This window comes from Rhineura floridana, chromosome 2 (assembly GCF_030035675.1).
Source record: "Rhineura floridana isolate rRhiFlo1 chromosome 2, rRhiFlo1.hap2, whole genome shotgun sequence".
Taxonomy (NCBI): domain Eukaryota; kingdom Metazoa; phylum Chordata; class Lepidosauria; order Squamata; family Rhineuridae; genus Rhineura; species Rhineura floridana.
In genome coordinates this window covers 164,977,215-164,994,810 of record NC_084481.1, presented here as the reverse complement: position 1 = coordinate 164,994,810, position 17,596 = coordinate 164,977,215, and the positions used below count along the sequence as shown (strand labels likewise).

The 17,596-nt window shown below is 41.5% G+C and overlaps 1 protein-coding gene across 4 annotated transcripts in view; it reads left to right on the top strand.

Annotated features, from left to right (window-relative positions):
• The first annotated feature begins 4,289 nt into the window (after positions 1-4,289).
• Positions 4,290-17,596, top strand: part of ZFYVE1 (zinc finger FYVE-type containing 1) — a 30,585-nt gene continuing 17,278 nt past the window's right edge. For 2 of the 4 annotated variants that reach the window (XM_061611226.1, XM_061611223.1), the window contains exons 1-4: positions 4,290-4,591; positions 5,443-6,275; positions 13,671-14,175; positions 16,492-16,706. In XM_061611226.1, coding sequence (XP_061467210.1) covers positions 5,784-6,275; positions 13,671-14,175; positions 16,492-16,706 — 1,212 coding nt within the window. In that variant the 5' untranslated portion in view covers positions 4,290-4,591; positions 5,443-5,783. Of the gene's footprint in view, positions 4,592-4,761; positions 4,989-5,442; positions 6,276-13,670; positions 14,176-16,491; positions 16,707-17,596 lie in introns of those variants that run through there. The other 2 variants (XM_061611224.1, XM_061611225.1) reach the window with 2 other exon arrangements.

Here is a 17,596-nt window from a genome sequence, read left to right as displayed (position 1 = left end):
TTTTGCTGGGCAGTAGCAAATCCTATAAGTGCTACCCTCAATTCATCTACCCCTTTACCCTCGTGAGGTAAATTGAATGTTATGCACTTCTCCACCAGCTCCTCTCTTTTCATTTTTATGTATTCAGCCATGGTGTTTGAGTTCACTCACTCTTTGCCACACACTCTTTGCCAGTCACTCTCACAAGTAATATCGTTTTGTTATTTCTGTTTGCCACACAACTATTAGGGATTGTCTAGTATTCGTATCTCACTGCTACAGCCATGGTGTTTGAGTTCACTCACTCTTTGCCACACACTCTTTGCCAGTCACTCTCACAAGTAATATTGTTTTGTTATTTCTGTTTGCCACACAACTATTAGGGATTGTCTAGTATTCGTATCTCACTGCTACAGCCAACACCTGTGACGTAGTCTCCTTTGTCACCACGTGTCTTTGGGACTCTCTTTGGTTCGTATCTGGATTCTGTGTTGTTCGTATCCCACCGCTACTGCCACCACATGTGATGCGTCCTTCCCTGGCTCTCCCTGTCAGGTTCCTACCTTCTCGTGGTTACTGCCTGTCACTAGGCACCACCAGGGACTCCACCAGTCCGGACCGCTCTCTCTTATGGTTTCTCTCCCCGCTCTAGCACAGATCTCAACAGATCCCCCTGCTAGGCAACCACCAGTAACGTCCCAATACTAGTATTCCCAGAGACTCTGAATACTGGTATTGTTATTCTCTTCACCGCTGCCACCATTTGTTACAGTTCCCCTTCAGCCTTGGTCATTACCTTACCCTCCCTTCTGGTCTGTGAAACCCCAGCCAAGGATCAGGCCTTTGGTAAACCAAATTAAGTATTTATTACAGATAACAAAGCTAACAAGATTAACAAGATTTCTTCTTAAGGCACATAAGCATATGGTTTTACTCAATACTAATCCGAACTCCACCTCCCTCCTGGCAAACAACTCTCTAAACCCCACCAAGCAACCCACTCAGTTCTCTTCTCCCCCCCAGATTCCATTCTCACTCTTCCTTTTATACATTCAGCCATTTTAAACACTCAGCCAATCATCTCGCATTCTACTGCCCATTCACTCCCCCTCTTTCACTCCACTTACCATGTATCTTCTAAACAACCAACACTTACCATATATACATTAATATAGGAACATCACAAGGTCCCCATACCCAGGCACACCTCAGCCAGTGAAGAAGAGTACTGCATGAAGTAATAGCCTGGCCACTCCATTGGACAACTAGCCCTTGTAGCCCATGCCTTCCCCATGGCAACTTCCACTATTTTTTTCTGACAGGCGCACCCTGCTGGGTAGCCTATTCACCCTGGCAGCATCACTCATCTTACTTGAGCACCCTGAGAGACATGTTCTCTTAAAGCTCAGGGAACCTAAGTAAGCAGACAAAGGAAGTGTCCATCAAGCTCCCTTGCCCATGTCATAATTTACAGTTCCTTCCTGATACCAGCTGCAGCCAGATCACACGAGAGGGAAAAATGTGTAGGGTTGCCAACCAGTCCCTCAAGAAGGGTTCTTGTGCTGTGAACAACAGTGGTCCAACACAGAGTTTTCTCCAACCACTTTCTCCGCACCATGTATAATTTTTATTTATTTATTATTTGATTTATATCCCACCCTTCCTCCCAGCAGGAGCCCAGGGCGGCAATAATTGTATAAACTTCTATCATGCCCCCTTACTCACACTCTTTCTTAACTAAAATGCCCCCACATCATAACTTTTTCTTGGAGGGGTGTTGCCCCAGCCGCTGATCATTTTGTATGTCCCTTTCTGCACCTTTCCCAGCTTTACAGTATCCTTTTTGAGACAGAATGACCATAATTGTGAAGACTATATTGTCCTGGGTGCCTTTGGAAGGAAGGGCAGAATATAAATTTAATAAAATTAATTTCAAAAGTGATCACACCACTGATTTGTATAAAAGGCAACAAGTAGTCGTAGTCAGCATCACAGGAAGAAGCAGATCCCCCTTTTTCCCTTCACATTGTCGATGCAAATATAACAATTTCAACAAGCCTTTTAAGTTGAGACCTTATCCCAGTCTGTGTCTGTGTTGGAATTGCTTTTTAAGATGTTTTTAAAGCTTTTTAAAAAATGTTTTGAAAGCTTTTATTTTTAAGTTTTTTAATATGTTTTGTTTTAATGTGTTTTAAACTGTTTTTATGATGTTTTAGGGTGTTTTCGGTGCTTCTGTTTGCCGCCCTGGTCTCCTTCTGGGAGGAAGGGCAGGATATAAATCAAATAACTAATAAAATAACAATCATAGTTTGACAAAATGATAATGTGTATTTTGGTTCTAATAGCTTAAATGATTTGATTAAACTAGAGGATATGTGATTTGTTTATTTATTAGTTGTGGTTATGAAGTTTTAAATGTTGCCTTGGGGTCCCCTTGTGGGTAGAAAGATGGTTGATAGATGCTATAACATTTTCATGTGGTTATATTCTGTTGTTCATATTAGCACTATGCAATTTTGTCCTATTGTGTTCAGTGGAGCTTACTCCCAGGGAAATATGCACAGGATTACAGCCTTACAGGACAATTCTATACAGGTTTACTCATAATTAAGCCACTTACTAAGTGTTTCTAGTATTGCAACCCTAGAGTCCAGTGAGAATGAGGATACATGGTGAATCTGAAGTTAAAATCTGGTAGATTTTTAGGACAGAAATAAATGGCTTTTCTCATGAATTCACTTGAATTCAGTATGTGTTGGCATAAAACCTTGCATACACCTATAGTAATCTTTGCTAATTTGCGCTTTAGAATTTTAAGTTCCCATTATGTAATAAGTAACTTTATTAGTCAGTTATTTAATGTATTCTTTAAGACACAGAAGTAAAATATGGACATGCTGTATATTCAGTCTCTTGATCAGTTTAGTAAATGCATTTGGGTCTTGGTTTCATACTGAAAATATACATGCATAGCATCAGTTTCAAATATTGTGTTTTTGTAACATATAATCAATCTCTTGTAATGAACTAAACTTACTTGTGAATAGTTTGAAGATTTCTATTTATACATACATTTCATGGTTTCGCGCTTTTTTTTTTAATGCACATTATTCTGGCTGTCTTTGTTGTTATGTGCCTTCAAGTCGATTACAACTTATGGTGACCCTATGAATCAGCGACCTTCAATAGCATCTGTCGTGAACTACCCTGTTCAGATCTTGTAAGTTCAGTTCCATGGCTTCCTTCATGGAATCAATCCATCTCGTTTGGCCTTCCTCTTTTTCTACTCCCTTGTGTTTTTCCCAGCGTTATTGTCTTTTCTAGTGAATCTTTTCATTATGTGTCCAAAGTATGATAACCTCAGTTTCATCATTTTAGCTCCTGATAATAGTTCTGGTTTAATTTGTTCTAACACCCAGTTATTTGTCTTTTTCGCAGTCCATGGTATGCGCAAAGCTCTCCTCCAACATCACATTGCAAATTAGTTGATTTTTCTCTTACCAGCTTTTTTCACTGTCCAACTTTCACATCCATACATGCTGCTAATAGAAAAGTGAATCACAGAGTTCTGCCTGTAGAACTCCTAATGCCAAAGCCAAGTTCAAGTGATTGGCTTCACTCACAGATATGCAGAAGTCCTGCTAGCATTTGGACAGAAGTCTATATTCCATCAAAAAGATGGAAACTGGAAAATAGTTTCGAAGTATTTTCTTGCAACAAATTCTGCAGCAGGAGAGATCCAAAATGTTTGTGGTTAATTGACATTCTAAAGATGTCTCATGTCATAGTAACCCAGAATTAAACATCGCTTTGGGAATAAGCCAGAGATCAGGCCGTATCAGTTTATGGGGCTTTCATGCAATAGTAGCTTTTATCAGTTTATGGGGCTTTGATATAATAGCTTCTTGAGTCCCTTAGCCAAACTGCACGCAGTGCACCCCAGTCTTCTACTCCCGGTACGCCGCAGTAAACACTAAAATATTCCATAAATGCTAAATTTATACGAATTTTCTCCACTACACAATAATCTCCCTTTATCCCCCCCCCGTTACACAATACATAAAGCCACTTCACACCCATCCATGCATTCTCCTCCTCCTTCTACCAAGCCTTACTCTGTTGCCTCAATTTGCAGAGATTAAGAGCCCTGGGATTTTTGAACTACATCTCACAGCATCCTGTGCAAACCGGCTTCACTTCTTTTTGCAGTGTACATAGGGACATGTAGTTCTGCCCCCGTTCTGAACGTTAAAGTACTGGGACCGAGCACTACAATTCCCATAATGCACCCGGCCTCTCCCTTCTTTCCCACTCGACCGCTCACCTTCCTGTCTTAGAAAAAATAACCCTGAAGTTCCCTGCGATCAGCTGATCTACACTGACAACAAGGGGAGAAGGAGAAGAGCTTGGGGCTGGCCCCGATACCTCCCCAGGGAGGGGTACCTGGTCTACATGGTGGGGCTTAGACACTGCGGGAGTTAAACCCTAATCTTGCGGGGGAGAGGAAGGATCTACACTCCCCCCCCGATCCTTGCAGCTAACAGGAGGAGGAGGAGACTGTGATCTGATTACTTAGTCACTAAGGCTTGCAGGGAGGAAGAGGAGGAGGAAGGTGCCTACTGTTTTGTAAACAATAGATCGGGATATTGGGGTCCAGGGGGCTGTTTTATTCCTAGGCAAAGTCTGTCATCTCGTTTATTCTAGTTCCTCCCTCACCCTGGTTGTTGTTTATAGGAAGATATAAGAAATATTTAGTAAAACAATATTTTTCTATTGTGATTTAAAGTAACATAAGTAAGCAGCTAATTAGATATATGCTTTGTCCTTTTTTAGATGCTACTGGCAGATAAATGTTTATTGTGCTTTAAGGCAAGATTCTGCCTTGGAAGCAAATGAGTAACAAGTGTAAACAGATAAAACACTCTTACTGTAACACCCCTCCCCTGCCCCTTCTGGGTCAAACATAGCTTGAATTAAGTTTTAAATTATTATTATTGTCTTGATTTAAGGTAAGTAGACAGCAGTTTATTTAACAGTGGTGATCTATCAGACTGTAGGGTTTAAAAATATGTGAAGCTGTGATGTTACTCACCCTGGTTATATTTGTTTACAAAATATGAGTTTCAGTGCTTCCAAAGGCTGCAATCCTGTGCACTGCCACCAAACTAAGTCAGACTTATTTTTAAACAAACATACTTAGAATAAGATCATATGCCACTGCCAGTCAGTTCAGACAATACTGAGCTAGACGGACTGATGGTCTGACTCCGTATAAGGCAGCTTCCTATGTTCCTAAAAAGCACAGAACTAGGAAATGTCCATTTATGCTTTGCATTTTGCAGGAGGGCTTGAATTGTGGCAGGAAAGCTGAGGGCTTTCTAATATTGTCTGAATTCTCTGTTGAATCTTTTTTTAAACCAAACAACTAATGTCTGTTCTCTATAAATCTTTTTCCTTTTTCAGATTTTTCAGGGACAAGATCCGACTTGCATTTTAGAAACATATCCTTGTTTTTCTTACACGTAGCTAACTTCATTGTGACTTTTAAGCCCAGAATTCGTTTGGGCCTGCCATTTATTGTGGAAAGCTGCAGTGTTTACATCTGTCTTGGACAAAACAAAAAAGCACTTTGCATATAACGAAACTGTTATAGGCAGGAGAAAATCAAGACTGACACATACTTTAAAAGAAACATTGACGGCAGAGTTTCTTTCATGTTAAGATAAATACCAGTTTTAGCCCTTTGGAAAACCAATGTACATATCTGTTACAAAATTGTAAAGGTAACAGTAAAATTTCCAAAAATGAGTGCCCAGCCTCCAACAGCAGACAAGGGACTGAATACTGCTCTTTTGTGCCAGGAAAGCTACGCTTGCAGCGGCACAGATGAAGCAACCTTTGAGTGCGATGAGTGTGGAAGCCTGCAGTGCCAGCGGTGTGAAGAAGAACTACACAGGCAAGAAAGGCTACAAAACCATGAACGGACCCGAATTAAAGTTGGCCATGTCCCATACTGTGACACCTGCAAGGTTGCCAGTGGGAATATCATGCAGAGCAATATCACAAACTCCAGGCAGAGGGCAGCAATAAGGTGCCAAGCATGCAAAATCAACCTTTGTGTAGAGTGTCAGAAGAGGATTCATGCAGGTGGAAACAAGAGGAAACACCCCATTACTGTATACCATGGTGACAAACCTCATGATGACGACGAGGGAATGGATGAGGAGGCCAAGAGGAAGAAGATGACAGAAAATGTTATAAGCTTCCTGTTGGTAGATGAAACAGAGGAGATCCAGGTAAGAACTGCTGTGAATTTTGAAAGGCAAGGATGGAATAGGCTAAATGGAGAATTTCCTGGTAGAACTATCAGGTATGCATGGTTTATCTGAGGGACTCAAGGCAGCACTGTTTTGGAGAAAATTATGACGTATAGGATTTTTCTTTGTGGCCCTTCATCTCAACTGTTCTGGAGTGGAGACCTTCCTGAGCTGGCAAGCTGCATGGTAAGTAGCTTACAAACACTACAGGCCCAGTGCAGACTTTACAGAAATGCTTTTTGGGTGCCTCAACACAGATGCCTTACATTTAAATCTGCCTCAATAGAGTGATTCTTCTGTAGTTTGTAGCATACTCTTAAGTTATCAGGGAGCAATGGCTTATGTGCTCTGATGTCACAATGGGCAGAGGCATCATGACTCTTCTTGCTGCCATTGGGTTAACTGCTCTGATATCAGCAAATGTTCCATTCCCGGGCAAGGTGCTTGAACGAGTGGTGGCAGGCCAGCTTCAGAAACTCTTGGATGAGACCGATTATCTGGATCCATTTCAGTCGGGTTTCAGGCCTGGTTTTGGCATGGAGACAGCCTTGGTCGCCCTGTATGATGACCTCTGTCAGGAGAGAGATGGGGGAGTGTGACTCTGTTGATTCTCCTTGATCTCTCAGCGGCTTTCGATACCATCGACCATGGTATCCTTCTGGGAAGACTGGCTGAGTTGGGAGTGGGAGGTACTGCATGGCGGTGGTTCCGCTCCTACTTGGTGGGCTGTTTCCAGAAGGTGGTGCTTGGGGAGCATTGCTCGACACCCTGGACTCTCCAGTATGGAGTTCCGCAGGGGTTAGTTCTGTCCCCCATGCTGTTCAACATCTACATGAAACTGTTGGGTGTGGTCATCCGGAGCTTTGGAGTGTGTTGCCATCAGTATGCTGATGACACACAGCTCTATTTCTCCTTTTCAGCTTCTTCAGGTGAGGCTGTCAATGTACTCAACCAGTGCCTGGGTGCAACAATGGACTGGATGAGGGCTAATAAACTGAGGCTCAATCCAGAAAAGACTGAGATGCTGCTAGTGGGTGGTTCTTCTGACCGGATGGTGGATGTCCAACCTGTCCTGGATGGGGTTGCACTCCCCCTGAAGGAGCAGGTTCGTAGCTTGGGGGTTCTCCTAGAACCATCTCTGTCACTTGAGGCTCAGGTGGCCTCAGTGGCACGGAGTGCCTTCTACCAACTTCGGTTGGTGGCCCAGCTCCGCCCCTATCTGGACAGGGATAACCTGGCTTCAGTTGTCCATACTCTGATAACCTCCAGATTAGATTACTGCAATGTGCTCTACATGGGGCTGCCTTTGGAGACGGTTCGGAAACTGCAGCTTGTGCAAAATGCAGCAGCCAGATTGGTAACAGGGACCAGATGGTTCGAACATATAAAACCGATTTTGGCCCGCTTGCATTGGCTGCCTGTATGTTTCCGAGCTTGATTCAAGGTGCAGGTTTTAACCTATAAAGCCTTACATGGCCTAGGACTACAATACCTGCTGGAATGCCTCTCCTGACACGAACCCACCCATACACTACACTCAACATCCAAGGCCCTACTTGGAGGGAAGCTGGGAGTCTGGCAACAAGGGAGAGGGCCTTCTCAGTGGTGGCCCTGAAATTATGGAATGATCTCTTTGACGAGGTGTGCCTGGCACCAACACTGTTATCTTTTTGGCGCCAGGTCATACCTTTCCTCTTCTCCCAGGCATTTTAGCATGTGTTTTTAAATTGGTTTTTAAATATGTGTTTTTAAATTTGTATATTTGTTTTTAATGTTTTTAATTGTTGTAAACCGCCCAACGAGCTTCAGCTATGGGGTGGTATACAAATGCAATAAATAAATTAATTAATCACATAGAGGAACCTTTGGTCTGGCTGCTAGAGGAGTTGAGATCTTAAGGTCTGAATTCCAAAATCCATGAGCAACTTTGAACTGCATAAGTATTTTCAGTGTGAGCATAAATGGTTGAAAATAGACAGCTACTTGCTGTTTTACTGGACTCAAGATTTGAACCTTCAGCCCAGTATCTTTGATAATGGTGCATCCATAACAGTTAATTCTGTTTTTCTGCACTGTGTACTGCATAGTCTCTTCAGGGAGAGTGTGCTATCTTCTGAACCTCAAGAAGATCACGGCTGTTAATCATCATTCTTAATAGTATCATTAAGTTGCAATCCATAGGAGAAGTTAACTGAAGTTCCATAGAAGAAGAATAACGTCTAAATTCCTTGGAGGGAAAAACCTTATCAGATTCCAAAATGAAATATGAAGTGCAATAGTTTTTCCAGGATAGTTGTGTGTTGCAGTTGTCTGTCTTATAACTCAATATATTTTCTTTTAGAGAAAAATTCTTGCCTACAAAAAATACTTAGTTCCCTGCTTTATCATATACTGTACAACATTAAAATAAAAAACAAATTTATACACATTTATTGGTGCCTAATTGTGCTTCAGTATACAAAACCAGCTTGCTGAAATATCATTATAACTCTACTGGCCCACGAAAAGAATAAACTCGCCTACAGTCACTTCTCTGTTTATATCCGCTGGGGCAAACTCCACTTTCTCCCTTAAACGATCAATGTCACATTTGTTCCATATAAGTTTTATATAACATAAATCCCCATCAGAATATATCCAAAGTAGAAAGAGATATCATAAAATTTACTTTATTCCTGAAATGTTGTTAAATCTCTCATTTAAACCATTGGGAGTAACTGTCTGTAATGTATCAATCCAATATACCTCCCACTGAGAAGGTAATACACCTGAGGATTTTGAGGTTTATGCTCAGTTGCTAAGAAACTTCAAATCCTCCATTGAATGACTGTATTCCAAGAAATTTGGAGTTCATGAAGTTTCAAGTGTTCTAGTTCTTATCTTACTCTTATGTTCACTGATCCATGGTTTTAAAGTTCTACTTTTTTGTCCCTGTATATCTATGGACAAAGACATACAATCACATAAATCACATGTGTGGACTGACATGTATATGAAATCCCTTTTTTAAAAAAGTGTTACCATCTTTAGGATTGCTTTGTTTGTATAACTTGTAACAATTTAAGAACAGGGACATTAACCGCCTTTAAAATGTCCCTTAGTAATAAGGGATTTCCTTTTGTTGTAAGCTGTATCCGAATGTACTATTTTGATCCAGTGTCGTATAACAGGCAAATCTTGGAATATTTTGTGTTAAGTGCCAGTGTTTCAGTACAATATGTGTAATGGAGAGATACTCTGTTGTATTTCATAGACAGGAAAAGTTTTTTCTCTCCTTTTGAACTGATCTTCATAACTCATACCTGATATTTAGCCTCACCTCCTGAAGAAAACCTCTTTCTTTCTTTATGTCCCTATATTGGATATGTCTGAATGAGTACAATTGTGTTTCAGCCTTAGAAACTGTCCAAATGGCAAATGATCTCTTACATGTATGTGAGGATTCCTATTATATTATAATATAGTGTTCTTGTCAGTGAGTTACTGGAATGTTTAATACAAATTTGGCCATCTGATTTATAAGACATAAGGTCCAAAAAAATGGTATCTATTGTAAATCCATGTGAACTAGTGACCTTGATATATGGATCAACTTTGTTCATCCAAATAATGAAATTCCAAAACACCACAATTTATATCCACAATGATATAAATATCACCAGTATATCTACCATAATAGATATACAGAAGTCTATGTATATGCAGTGTACATATGGTTCCCCCCCTCTTTGTTCACAATTACAGTTGTTTCTAAGTAGGACATACTGTATATTTTATATTGTAGCTCGTCAGGATTGTGGTGTTTTGGAATTTCTTACTTGGATGAACAGGGTTGCACCCAGTTCATCCTTAACATCCAGTTGATTAGTCAAATGAATTTACTATAGATACCATTCATGGATGTTTATGACCAATGGTTTCTAACAAATAAATCTGACTGACTAGGTAGGGCTGGGAATGTCCCCTTTCTGAAACCCTGGGGAGCCATTGGCAGTCAGTAGACAATACTGAGCTAGATGGACCAAATGGTCTGACCAGTTACAAGTCAGCTTCCTAAGACATCCGTTGTCAACTTTCTTACTCAGTGATGAGGGAATAGCTTTCTCCTTATCTATACTGTTTCTATTGTATGTTCAAATGCTAGCGATTGAGTCATGGAGAAGTAATAATTCTGCAAGTGGACCAAAGGCCTTTGCATAAAAAGCTTCTATGGAGTGATTTACTAATGCAAACTTTAAAAAGTAGGGAAATTGGGCAGCTATAGTGAATGCACCAGGGGAGGAGGAGACTTGACCTCCTCTCTGAGATATTGTCCTGCCCTACAAATTTGTAAAAAGGCAAACACAATTTTGATTGGTCTTCCACAGTCTAATCCACTTCCTGTGTATCTTGGAAGAATTTGGTAACGAGAGAGGAGTGGAAGGAAGGGTAGGGGGAAGGAGGGGATTGGAAGGGGATGGGGAGGGGTGAAGAAAGGGGGTGGGAAGGGGCAAAAGGAAGGGGATGGGAGGGAGGAGGAGGGAAGGGCAGGTTTGATCATTTGCATGCTTATTGAGTTCAGTGGGATTTACTCCTGTGTAATCATGCTTAAGATAGGCAAAACTGACCATGGGGGAGGGGAAGGAGGAGGGGAAGGGGAAGGAGGAGGGGAAGGGGAAGGAGGAGGGGGAGGGGAAGGAGGGGGTTGGAAGGGGGAGGGAAGGGGCAAGAGGGAGGGGATAGGAGGAAGGGAGGGCAGGTTTGATCACTTGCATACTTTCTGAGTTCAGTGAGATTTACTCCTGTGCAATCATGCTTAGGAGAGGTGAAACTGACCTGGGGGAGGGACGGGGGAGGAGCAGGGGGGAGCGGAGGAGATTGGGTGTATGGGTGCTGGGCAGAGAGGAAGCTCCTTTCTTTTCCAAAAGTAAAACATTGTGAACAATATCATAGTTTTTCAGCATTTCCCCCACCTTTTTATTCTACAGCAGGCACATATAGACTCCTACCCAAATTTAAACCAAAGTTGTCACTGGCCACATCCACACCAGACCTTTACAGTAGGGCCCCGCTCATACGGCAGGTTCCAATCCAGACCGTTGCTGTAAAGCAGAACGCATTGACTAACATTGTCTAAAATGGTGCCCAATGCCCGAAAAACGCCGTAAAAGTGGAACAAGCGCCGTACGAGTGGGGCCTTTCTGCAACCAACAACTGCTGTATTGGTGAAACACTGCAAATCGGAGCACTGCAAAGCAGAGCACTGCAAAGTGGGGCCCTACTGTATTCTAGTTTAGACAGTCATGGCTTCCACCAAAGAATCCTGGAAAGTGTAGTTAGTGAAGGATGCTGAGAGTTGCTAGGAGATGCCCTGTTCCCCTCACAGAGCTTCAATCAAAGCGGCTGACTGTTAAACCACTCTGGCCATTGGAGCTCTGTCAGGGGAATAAGAGTCTCCGCTCAGAACCCTTCACAAACTACACTTCCCAGGATTCTTTGGGGGAAGCCATGACTGTCTCAAGTGAAATCAAAGTCTGGTGTGGGTGTGGGCCCTGATTAACCAAGCCAAGCAGCTGTGAGTCTGGCTTTTAGAACAGTTGGTTCTTACTGAGCATGCTTGGGCTTATAATTGACTTCAGTACTAAATTTCTTAAATTAATTACAAATCGGCTAGGCATTTTTTTTAACTTTTAAACTGCAGAAGGTGAAGGTCAGAGTATGGGGCAAGGTCAGTAGTAGGATTACAGGTACTCTGTGAACATGGATTATTTTTAATTAATTTCAGCACATTATGAGAACACTGACAGAAAAAAGTCCAACGGGTCTTTTTCTCTCTCTCTCTTTTTACACTTTAAACTCTCGATTCTCTCTTACTGTTTTGTGTATCTCCATGAAAATGTAAAGGGTTGTTAAGCAAGCGTTTCTAAGTTCAGGACTATAAGTTTTGTAAGGTTTTGTTTTAAAATGAGCTTATGGGAAGCATCAGAATGGTATGGGGGTATTTTCAGTATAACATCGCAGAATGTGAAAAATCCATGGCTATAGTATACAGCCACTCTCATGGGTATACAATAACAATAAATAGCCATAGTAAGGACACACAAAAAGGGAAGCTGTGTTGGTCCATTAGGAGGGGGAAAGTATAATGTTTTGCTTAACATCCAGCCTGATGAAGTTTTCTGCAGAATTTACACTCTTGTGACATTTTAGTTGGTCCTAATAAAGATATGACCCAACTTTAGTAAGGAGTTAGTGTTGTATGCTTACTACAGGAAGAGAATAAAACGTAAAACACCAGATTGCAGCTTCTGAGAATGCTAATAACTTGATTGACAATTAGAGTGGCAATTATTGTTACAGAGCCTGCTTCTGTGCCTTTTAATAGCAGTCTGGCATATGGGAATTGAAGAGGTAAACGTTTTCCTGTTACAGAGATAAGGAAAAGAGTAATCAGGAGGGGGGGTTCTGGGTGTGAAACTGCTATGGAAGGCAGAAGATCAGCACAAGTAAAATAAAATGGCGACCCTACCAACAATTGTGCTGCATATGTAGATCCAACGTTTACATCTGTTGTCTGCATGTTAGAGATCTTGGCAAAAAGTAGACACAATGAAAAGCATACAGTTTGGGCCACGAAGCAGAAACTAGAATATATTATTTTTAAATTGCTATTCTTTTACTCTCCCCATACCTCAATTTTATCCTCCCAACAACCCTGTGAGGTAGATTAGGCTGAGTGGTAGTGATTGGCCCATGATGGCTGAGGATTTGAACTGGGTTCTCTCTGATCCTGGTCTGACATAGTAACCATTACATCACCTGACATATGGCAGCACTTGTGAATTAGAAGCTGGTCACCTCCTGCTTTTCAGCTTTCTGAACAGAGCTGTCTTCAGAGCTTCATGTCCACTAAAAACAGCATTGAACTCGTACTACTTTAGATAATTTTCTAACTCTGAAGGCCCATGTGTGATATGATCTGTATGAATGTGCCCTTGAAGGTTGCTCAGAGGCTGCAACTGTATCTGGGTGTGCCCCATCTTTTGTGCACCCACCTGGGCACAATTCATGATGGTAGTTTTGATCTATACGGGTCCAAATGATTTGGGTCATATGCATCTGAGAAGCCATCTAGTTGCTGGTTTTGCAATGGACTGAGAATAATCTGTTGATGTTAGTGCAGTAAATACAAATTGTAAAGTTGCATAAAAAAGATAGGCATACTTGGAAGATGCTGCATTGCTTCTCCTGAAGATCTGGCAAACTCGGAACATTATTGGCTAAAATGAGTGTCCCTTGGGGTTACAAGTCATGTCTCTGAAGTAGCACAGTGTTAGCTGTTGGCTGTTCCAGTTAAAAGGTTCTAATACAGTCTTCCTTTTCTTGTGTTGCAAGGTGGTAAATGAAGAAGAATTTATCAGGAAACTGGACTGCAAACCTGATCAGCACGTAAAGGTGGTGTCTATATTTGGGAACACTGGGGACGGCAAATCTCATACCCTTAACCACACTTTCTTCTATGGCCGTGAGGTTTTTAAAACATCTCCAGCACAGGAGTCTTGTACGGTAGGGGTTTGGGCAGCCTATGACCCTGTCCACAAAATGGTGGTGATTGACACAGAGGGTCTTCTAGGGGCCACTGTGAACCTGAGTCAGAGGACCCGGCTGCTTCTGAAGGTTTTGGCTATTTCAGACCTCATCATCTACCGCACTCATGCTGACAGACTTCACAATGATCTCTTCAAATTTCTTGGAGATGCCTCAGAGGCCTACCTAAAACACTTCACCAAAGAACTGAAGGCAACCACAGCCCGTTGCGGCCTGGATGTTCCCTTGTCCACTTTGGGCCCTGGAGTCATAATCTTCCATGAGACTGTATACACACAGTTACTAGGTGTTGGTGAGTAGATGCACATCAGTTGCTGCAATGTGGATCACTTGGGATGGATCTATATCGTGACAGCCAGAGTTCGGCATTGCCATGTGGAAGATTTGGAGTCTGAATCCTGACTTAGCTCACTTTCTAGAACATAGAAGGTGGGGAGGCAGTGTGCAGGCAGTTAGGATGTTGCAAACAGCAACACCTCTGTTAGCCTGGATTTTATGTATTTTGTGGAAACATTGGATTTGGTGCTACATTTCAGCATTCTGAGGTTTCAAATTTTTTCCCTTTTCTTTTTAAAGAAGTAAGTTTCTAGACCTTCTAGCTGCAAAAGCAGGTTTGAAAGTGTGTATGTGCCACCTGTTGAAATCACAGAAACTAGAGGTGGGGTTGATCAGAATTCCTTGTGGCAGGAGCTGGGGCTCCATAGTTTCTTGCCCTCTCTTGACGCCCAACAGAAATAGAATAAATTATGGACAATATGCAAATACATGCACATTCTACTCACATATTAAAAGGTACTTTTATGCAGAATTTTATTTTATTTTTTTTAAACTTGTAGTATGTGCATCCCTACTTTAGCCCCTCAGTAAAAGGAAAGGAATTCTGTCTGGTCTGGCTCAGCTGAGGATCTCTAGTAGCTTTGGTGAACACCAGTGGGGCAAAGCCAGATGCAGAACTGTTTTATTTTATTTTGAAGATTTTTTTTTAACCTGCCTTTCCATAAGACATTTTAAAGGCGTGGAACAACAATATAATCAAGAAAAGCTAATAATCTTAAAATCAATAAAACAAGCAGTAAGCAGTAAAGACAATCAACCATTTCAAAGAGCAATGGTAGGCAGTAACTGCAGGTCCAGCTGGCATGTTCAGCAATTGAGAGCTAATCTGAAAAGAGTTTCAGGTTCTGGGATCTGACAGATTTCTCGCAAGAACTGATTCCACCATCTTCAGGGTATAATGAAAAACACCCTTTTTGTCAGTGGCACTGATTTTACAGTAATAGGTAAAGTAGTAAAAAAACAAATATTTGTGTGCATGAGCATATAAGTATTATTATATATATTCAAAACTCTCTTGTCTACTATAGTATACAAGAAAGTAGTATAAGCAGTTTATACTGTTATATGAAAAGAAGAAGTGCAGCTTGTAGCACTTAAATAATGTGGGAATAAGGGGCCGATACACAGTCAATAGAACTGAAGCCAATGGGACTTAAATGTAATTAGACCTGGGTCTAAATATGTAATATTGATGTTATGGTTTCCTACAAAAGTCCCATTCCCAGTTTCTTCCCCCTAATAATCTAATTTGGTTCACCACAGCTTAAATATTGTTAAAAATGTAAGTACTATCTTCTTTTGAGGGGTGTGTTGACACCATGGGGTTGGATCCAATGATCCCGGCAACTGCTAATGCTATAATAGAAAAGGGGAGGCATTTTTTGCCAGTTCCCCCTGCCTTCCCAATCTACTCCAGAAGATTAGGAAAGCCTCCAGAGCAGCAGAGGAGGTAATATGGGGGGCTATGGGGCAGAGAATTGGTAAAGATTGTCCATTCACTGGACTGAAGGCTCTTTTGTACATGGAAGGACTGCCTTCATTCACAGAAGAACATCTTCTGTGAATGGAAGGGTGCCTTTGGGTCCAACCTATGAGTTACCCCAGGTGGCAACCATTGTTTCCTATTATTTAGGATGGAACCCTTTTCATTGCACTTGCCTTTGTGAGTGTTTGGAGGGAGGAGTGGAGAGGAAAGCACAGGCAAAAAGTCAACCAACCAAAATTCAGTCCCCACTTTGTACTGACCACTTCTGTACTTTGAAATCATCCTTTGCCCCTACTCTACCCCTTATAAGAATGTGACCCACATTCAGACTTCTGGTTCTGTCACTATCACTTTTAGTGAACCCCCAAGTAAAGGGCTAAAACTGAAGAGTCTTTTCCACCATTTGCACATCTTGGACCTGGAATGTGCACTTTCATCTGCTTTCTGAGGACTTTCCCAAAGTCCATTTTTAGAGCAAAATAGCAAAAAACACTGGAAGAGGTCCATAACGGTCTGTTTTCAGCCATTTCCAATGTATGTTTGGCTATTTCATCTCTTAACACTTATAAATGTTTTTATAAACTTGTAAATGTTTGCCAAAATGCTGCAGTATTGTACAATTGTGTTTTAGCAAGCAGTTAAAATACTGCACAGTATGTTTAGATCACTCTTTTTATTTTTGCTTATTATTATATTTTATTTTAGTTAAAAATACAGATGCTAATAAATAAATATATACATATCCAAACCTCACAATACTATAACTTCAGTAATGAAATCTTTTAGAACACACTTCTGAGGTGCCTGAGAAGCTTATTCAGGATCGGTTCCGGAAACTTGGCCTCTTCCCTGAAGCCTTCAGCTCGATCCATTACAAAGGAACAAGGACACATAATCCACCAACAGATTTCTCTGGACTCAGGCATGCTGTGGAGCAGCAGTTAGAAAATAATACAACTCGTTCTCCTCGGCCTCCTGGAGTTATCTACAAAGCACTCAAAGTGAGTTTAAGATTGTGAATAATTGGTCCTCTATAGAAGGGGCCCAGGTTCCACGGCTGGAGTCAGAAACTCTAGAGGCTGCCAGCTGTTGTCCTTGTGGCAGATGACTAATTCTTCCAGTTTCGTTCTTATTGTTATAATGGACCAGATGGTAATCAAGTCCAATCCTTATCGCAACACAGGATCATCCACACTCCTGTCCATAGACCATAGACCATATTGTAAAGCAAACAGCCCAGAACAATAGTGTACAGGATGCAATGGACCAGAGCGCCTGAAGAATAGGCAGACTCAGGATAGGACAGCAAGCCAGTCAGGCCAAGAGAAGATAAGCACCCATCTACCCCACTTTTAACTAGGCTGACCTTGGGGAAAATTGAGGACATTGACAATCTTACAACTAGCACTGAAGTCTGATTTTGGCTCTTGACTATTCCACTTGCCCATTGTGTACCAATTTCTGTGGGTTAAAAAAAAAGGCTAGAAGAAACTTGGGACTAGGTCTGAAGCAAGTGGAAAGAGTGTTTTTATCATGTCTATTTAACTCTTTTTCTCTATGTCAGCAAATGTAGTTTCTACAGCTTCTGTAATACAGCTACTGCACCTCTGAGGCTGGATGCTAGTAAAGATAACTTGCGCACCATAAATGCCTAAGCGAAGCAGGACTAAGCTACTGTAGTACAATGGAAAGGTCCTTCTTGTTGCCCAGGTAACCGAGAGTCAGGACATGGTCTCCAGGCAACAACCCATTCTCTGGCTTGCCTTAATTTTTTCCTCAGTTTCCTTAAATGGCTTTTCATCAGTAGATAGCAAAGATGTGAAATCTGAAATTAGTGAAGGTCAAGAGCACAGCTCTTCAGGGGTCAATGTAAGAGTTTGAGTAGTTTATG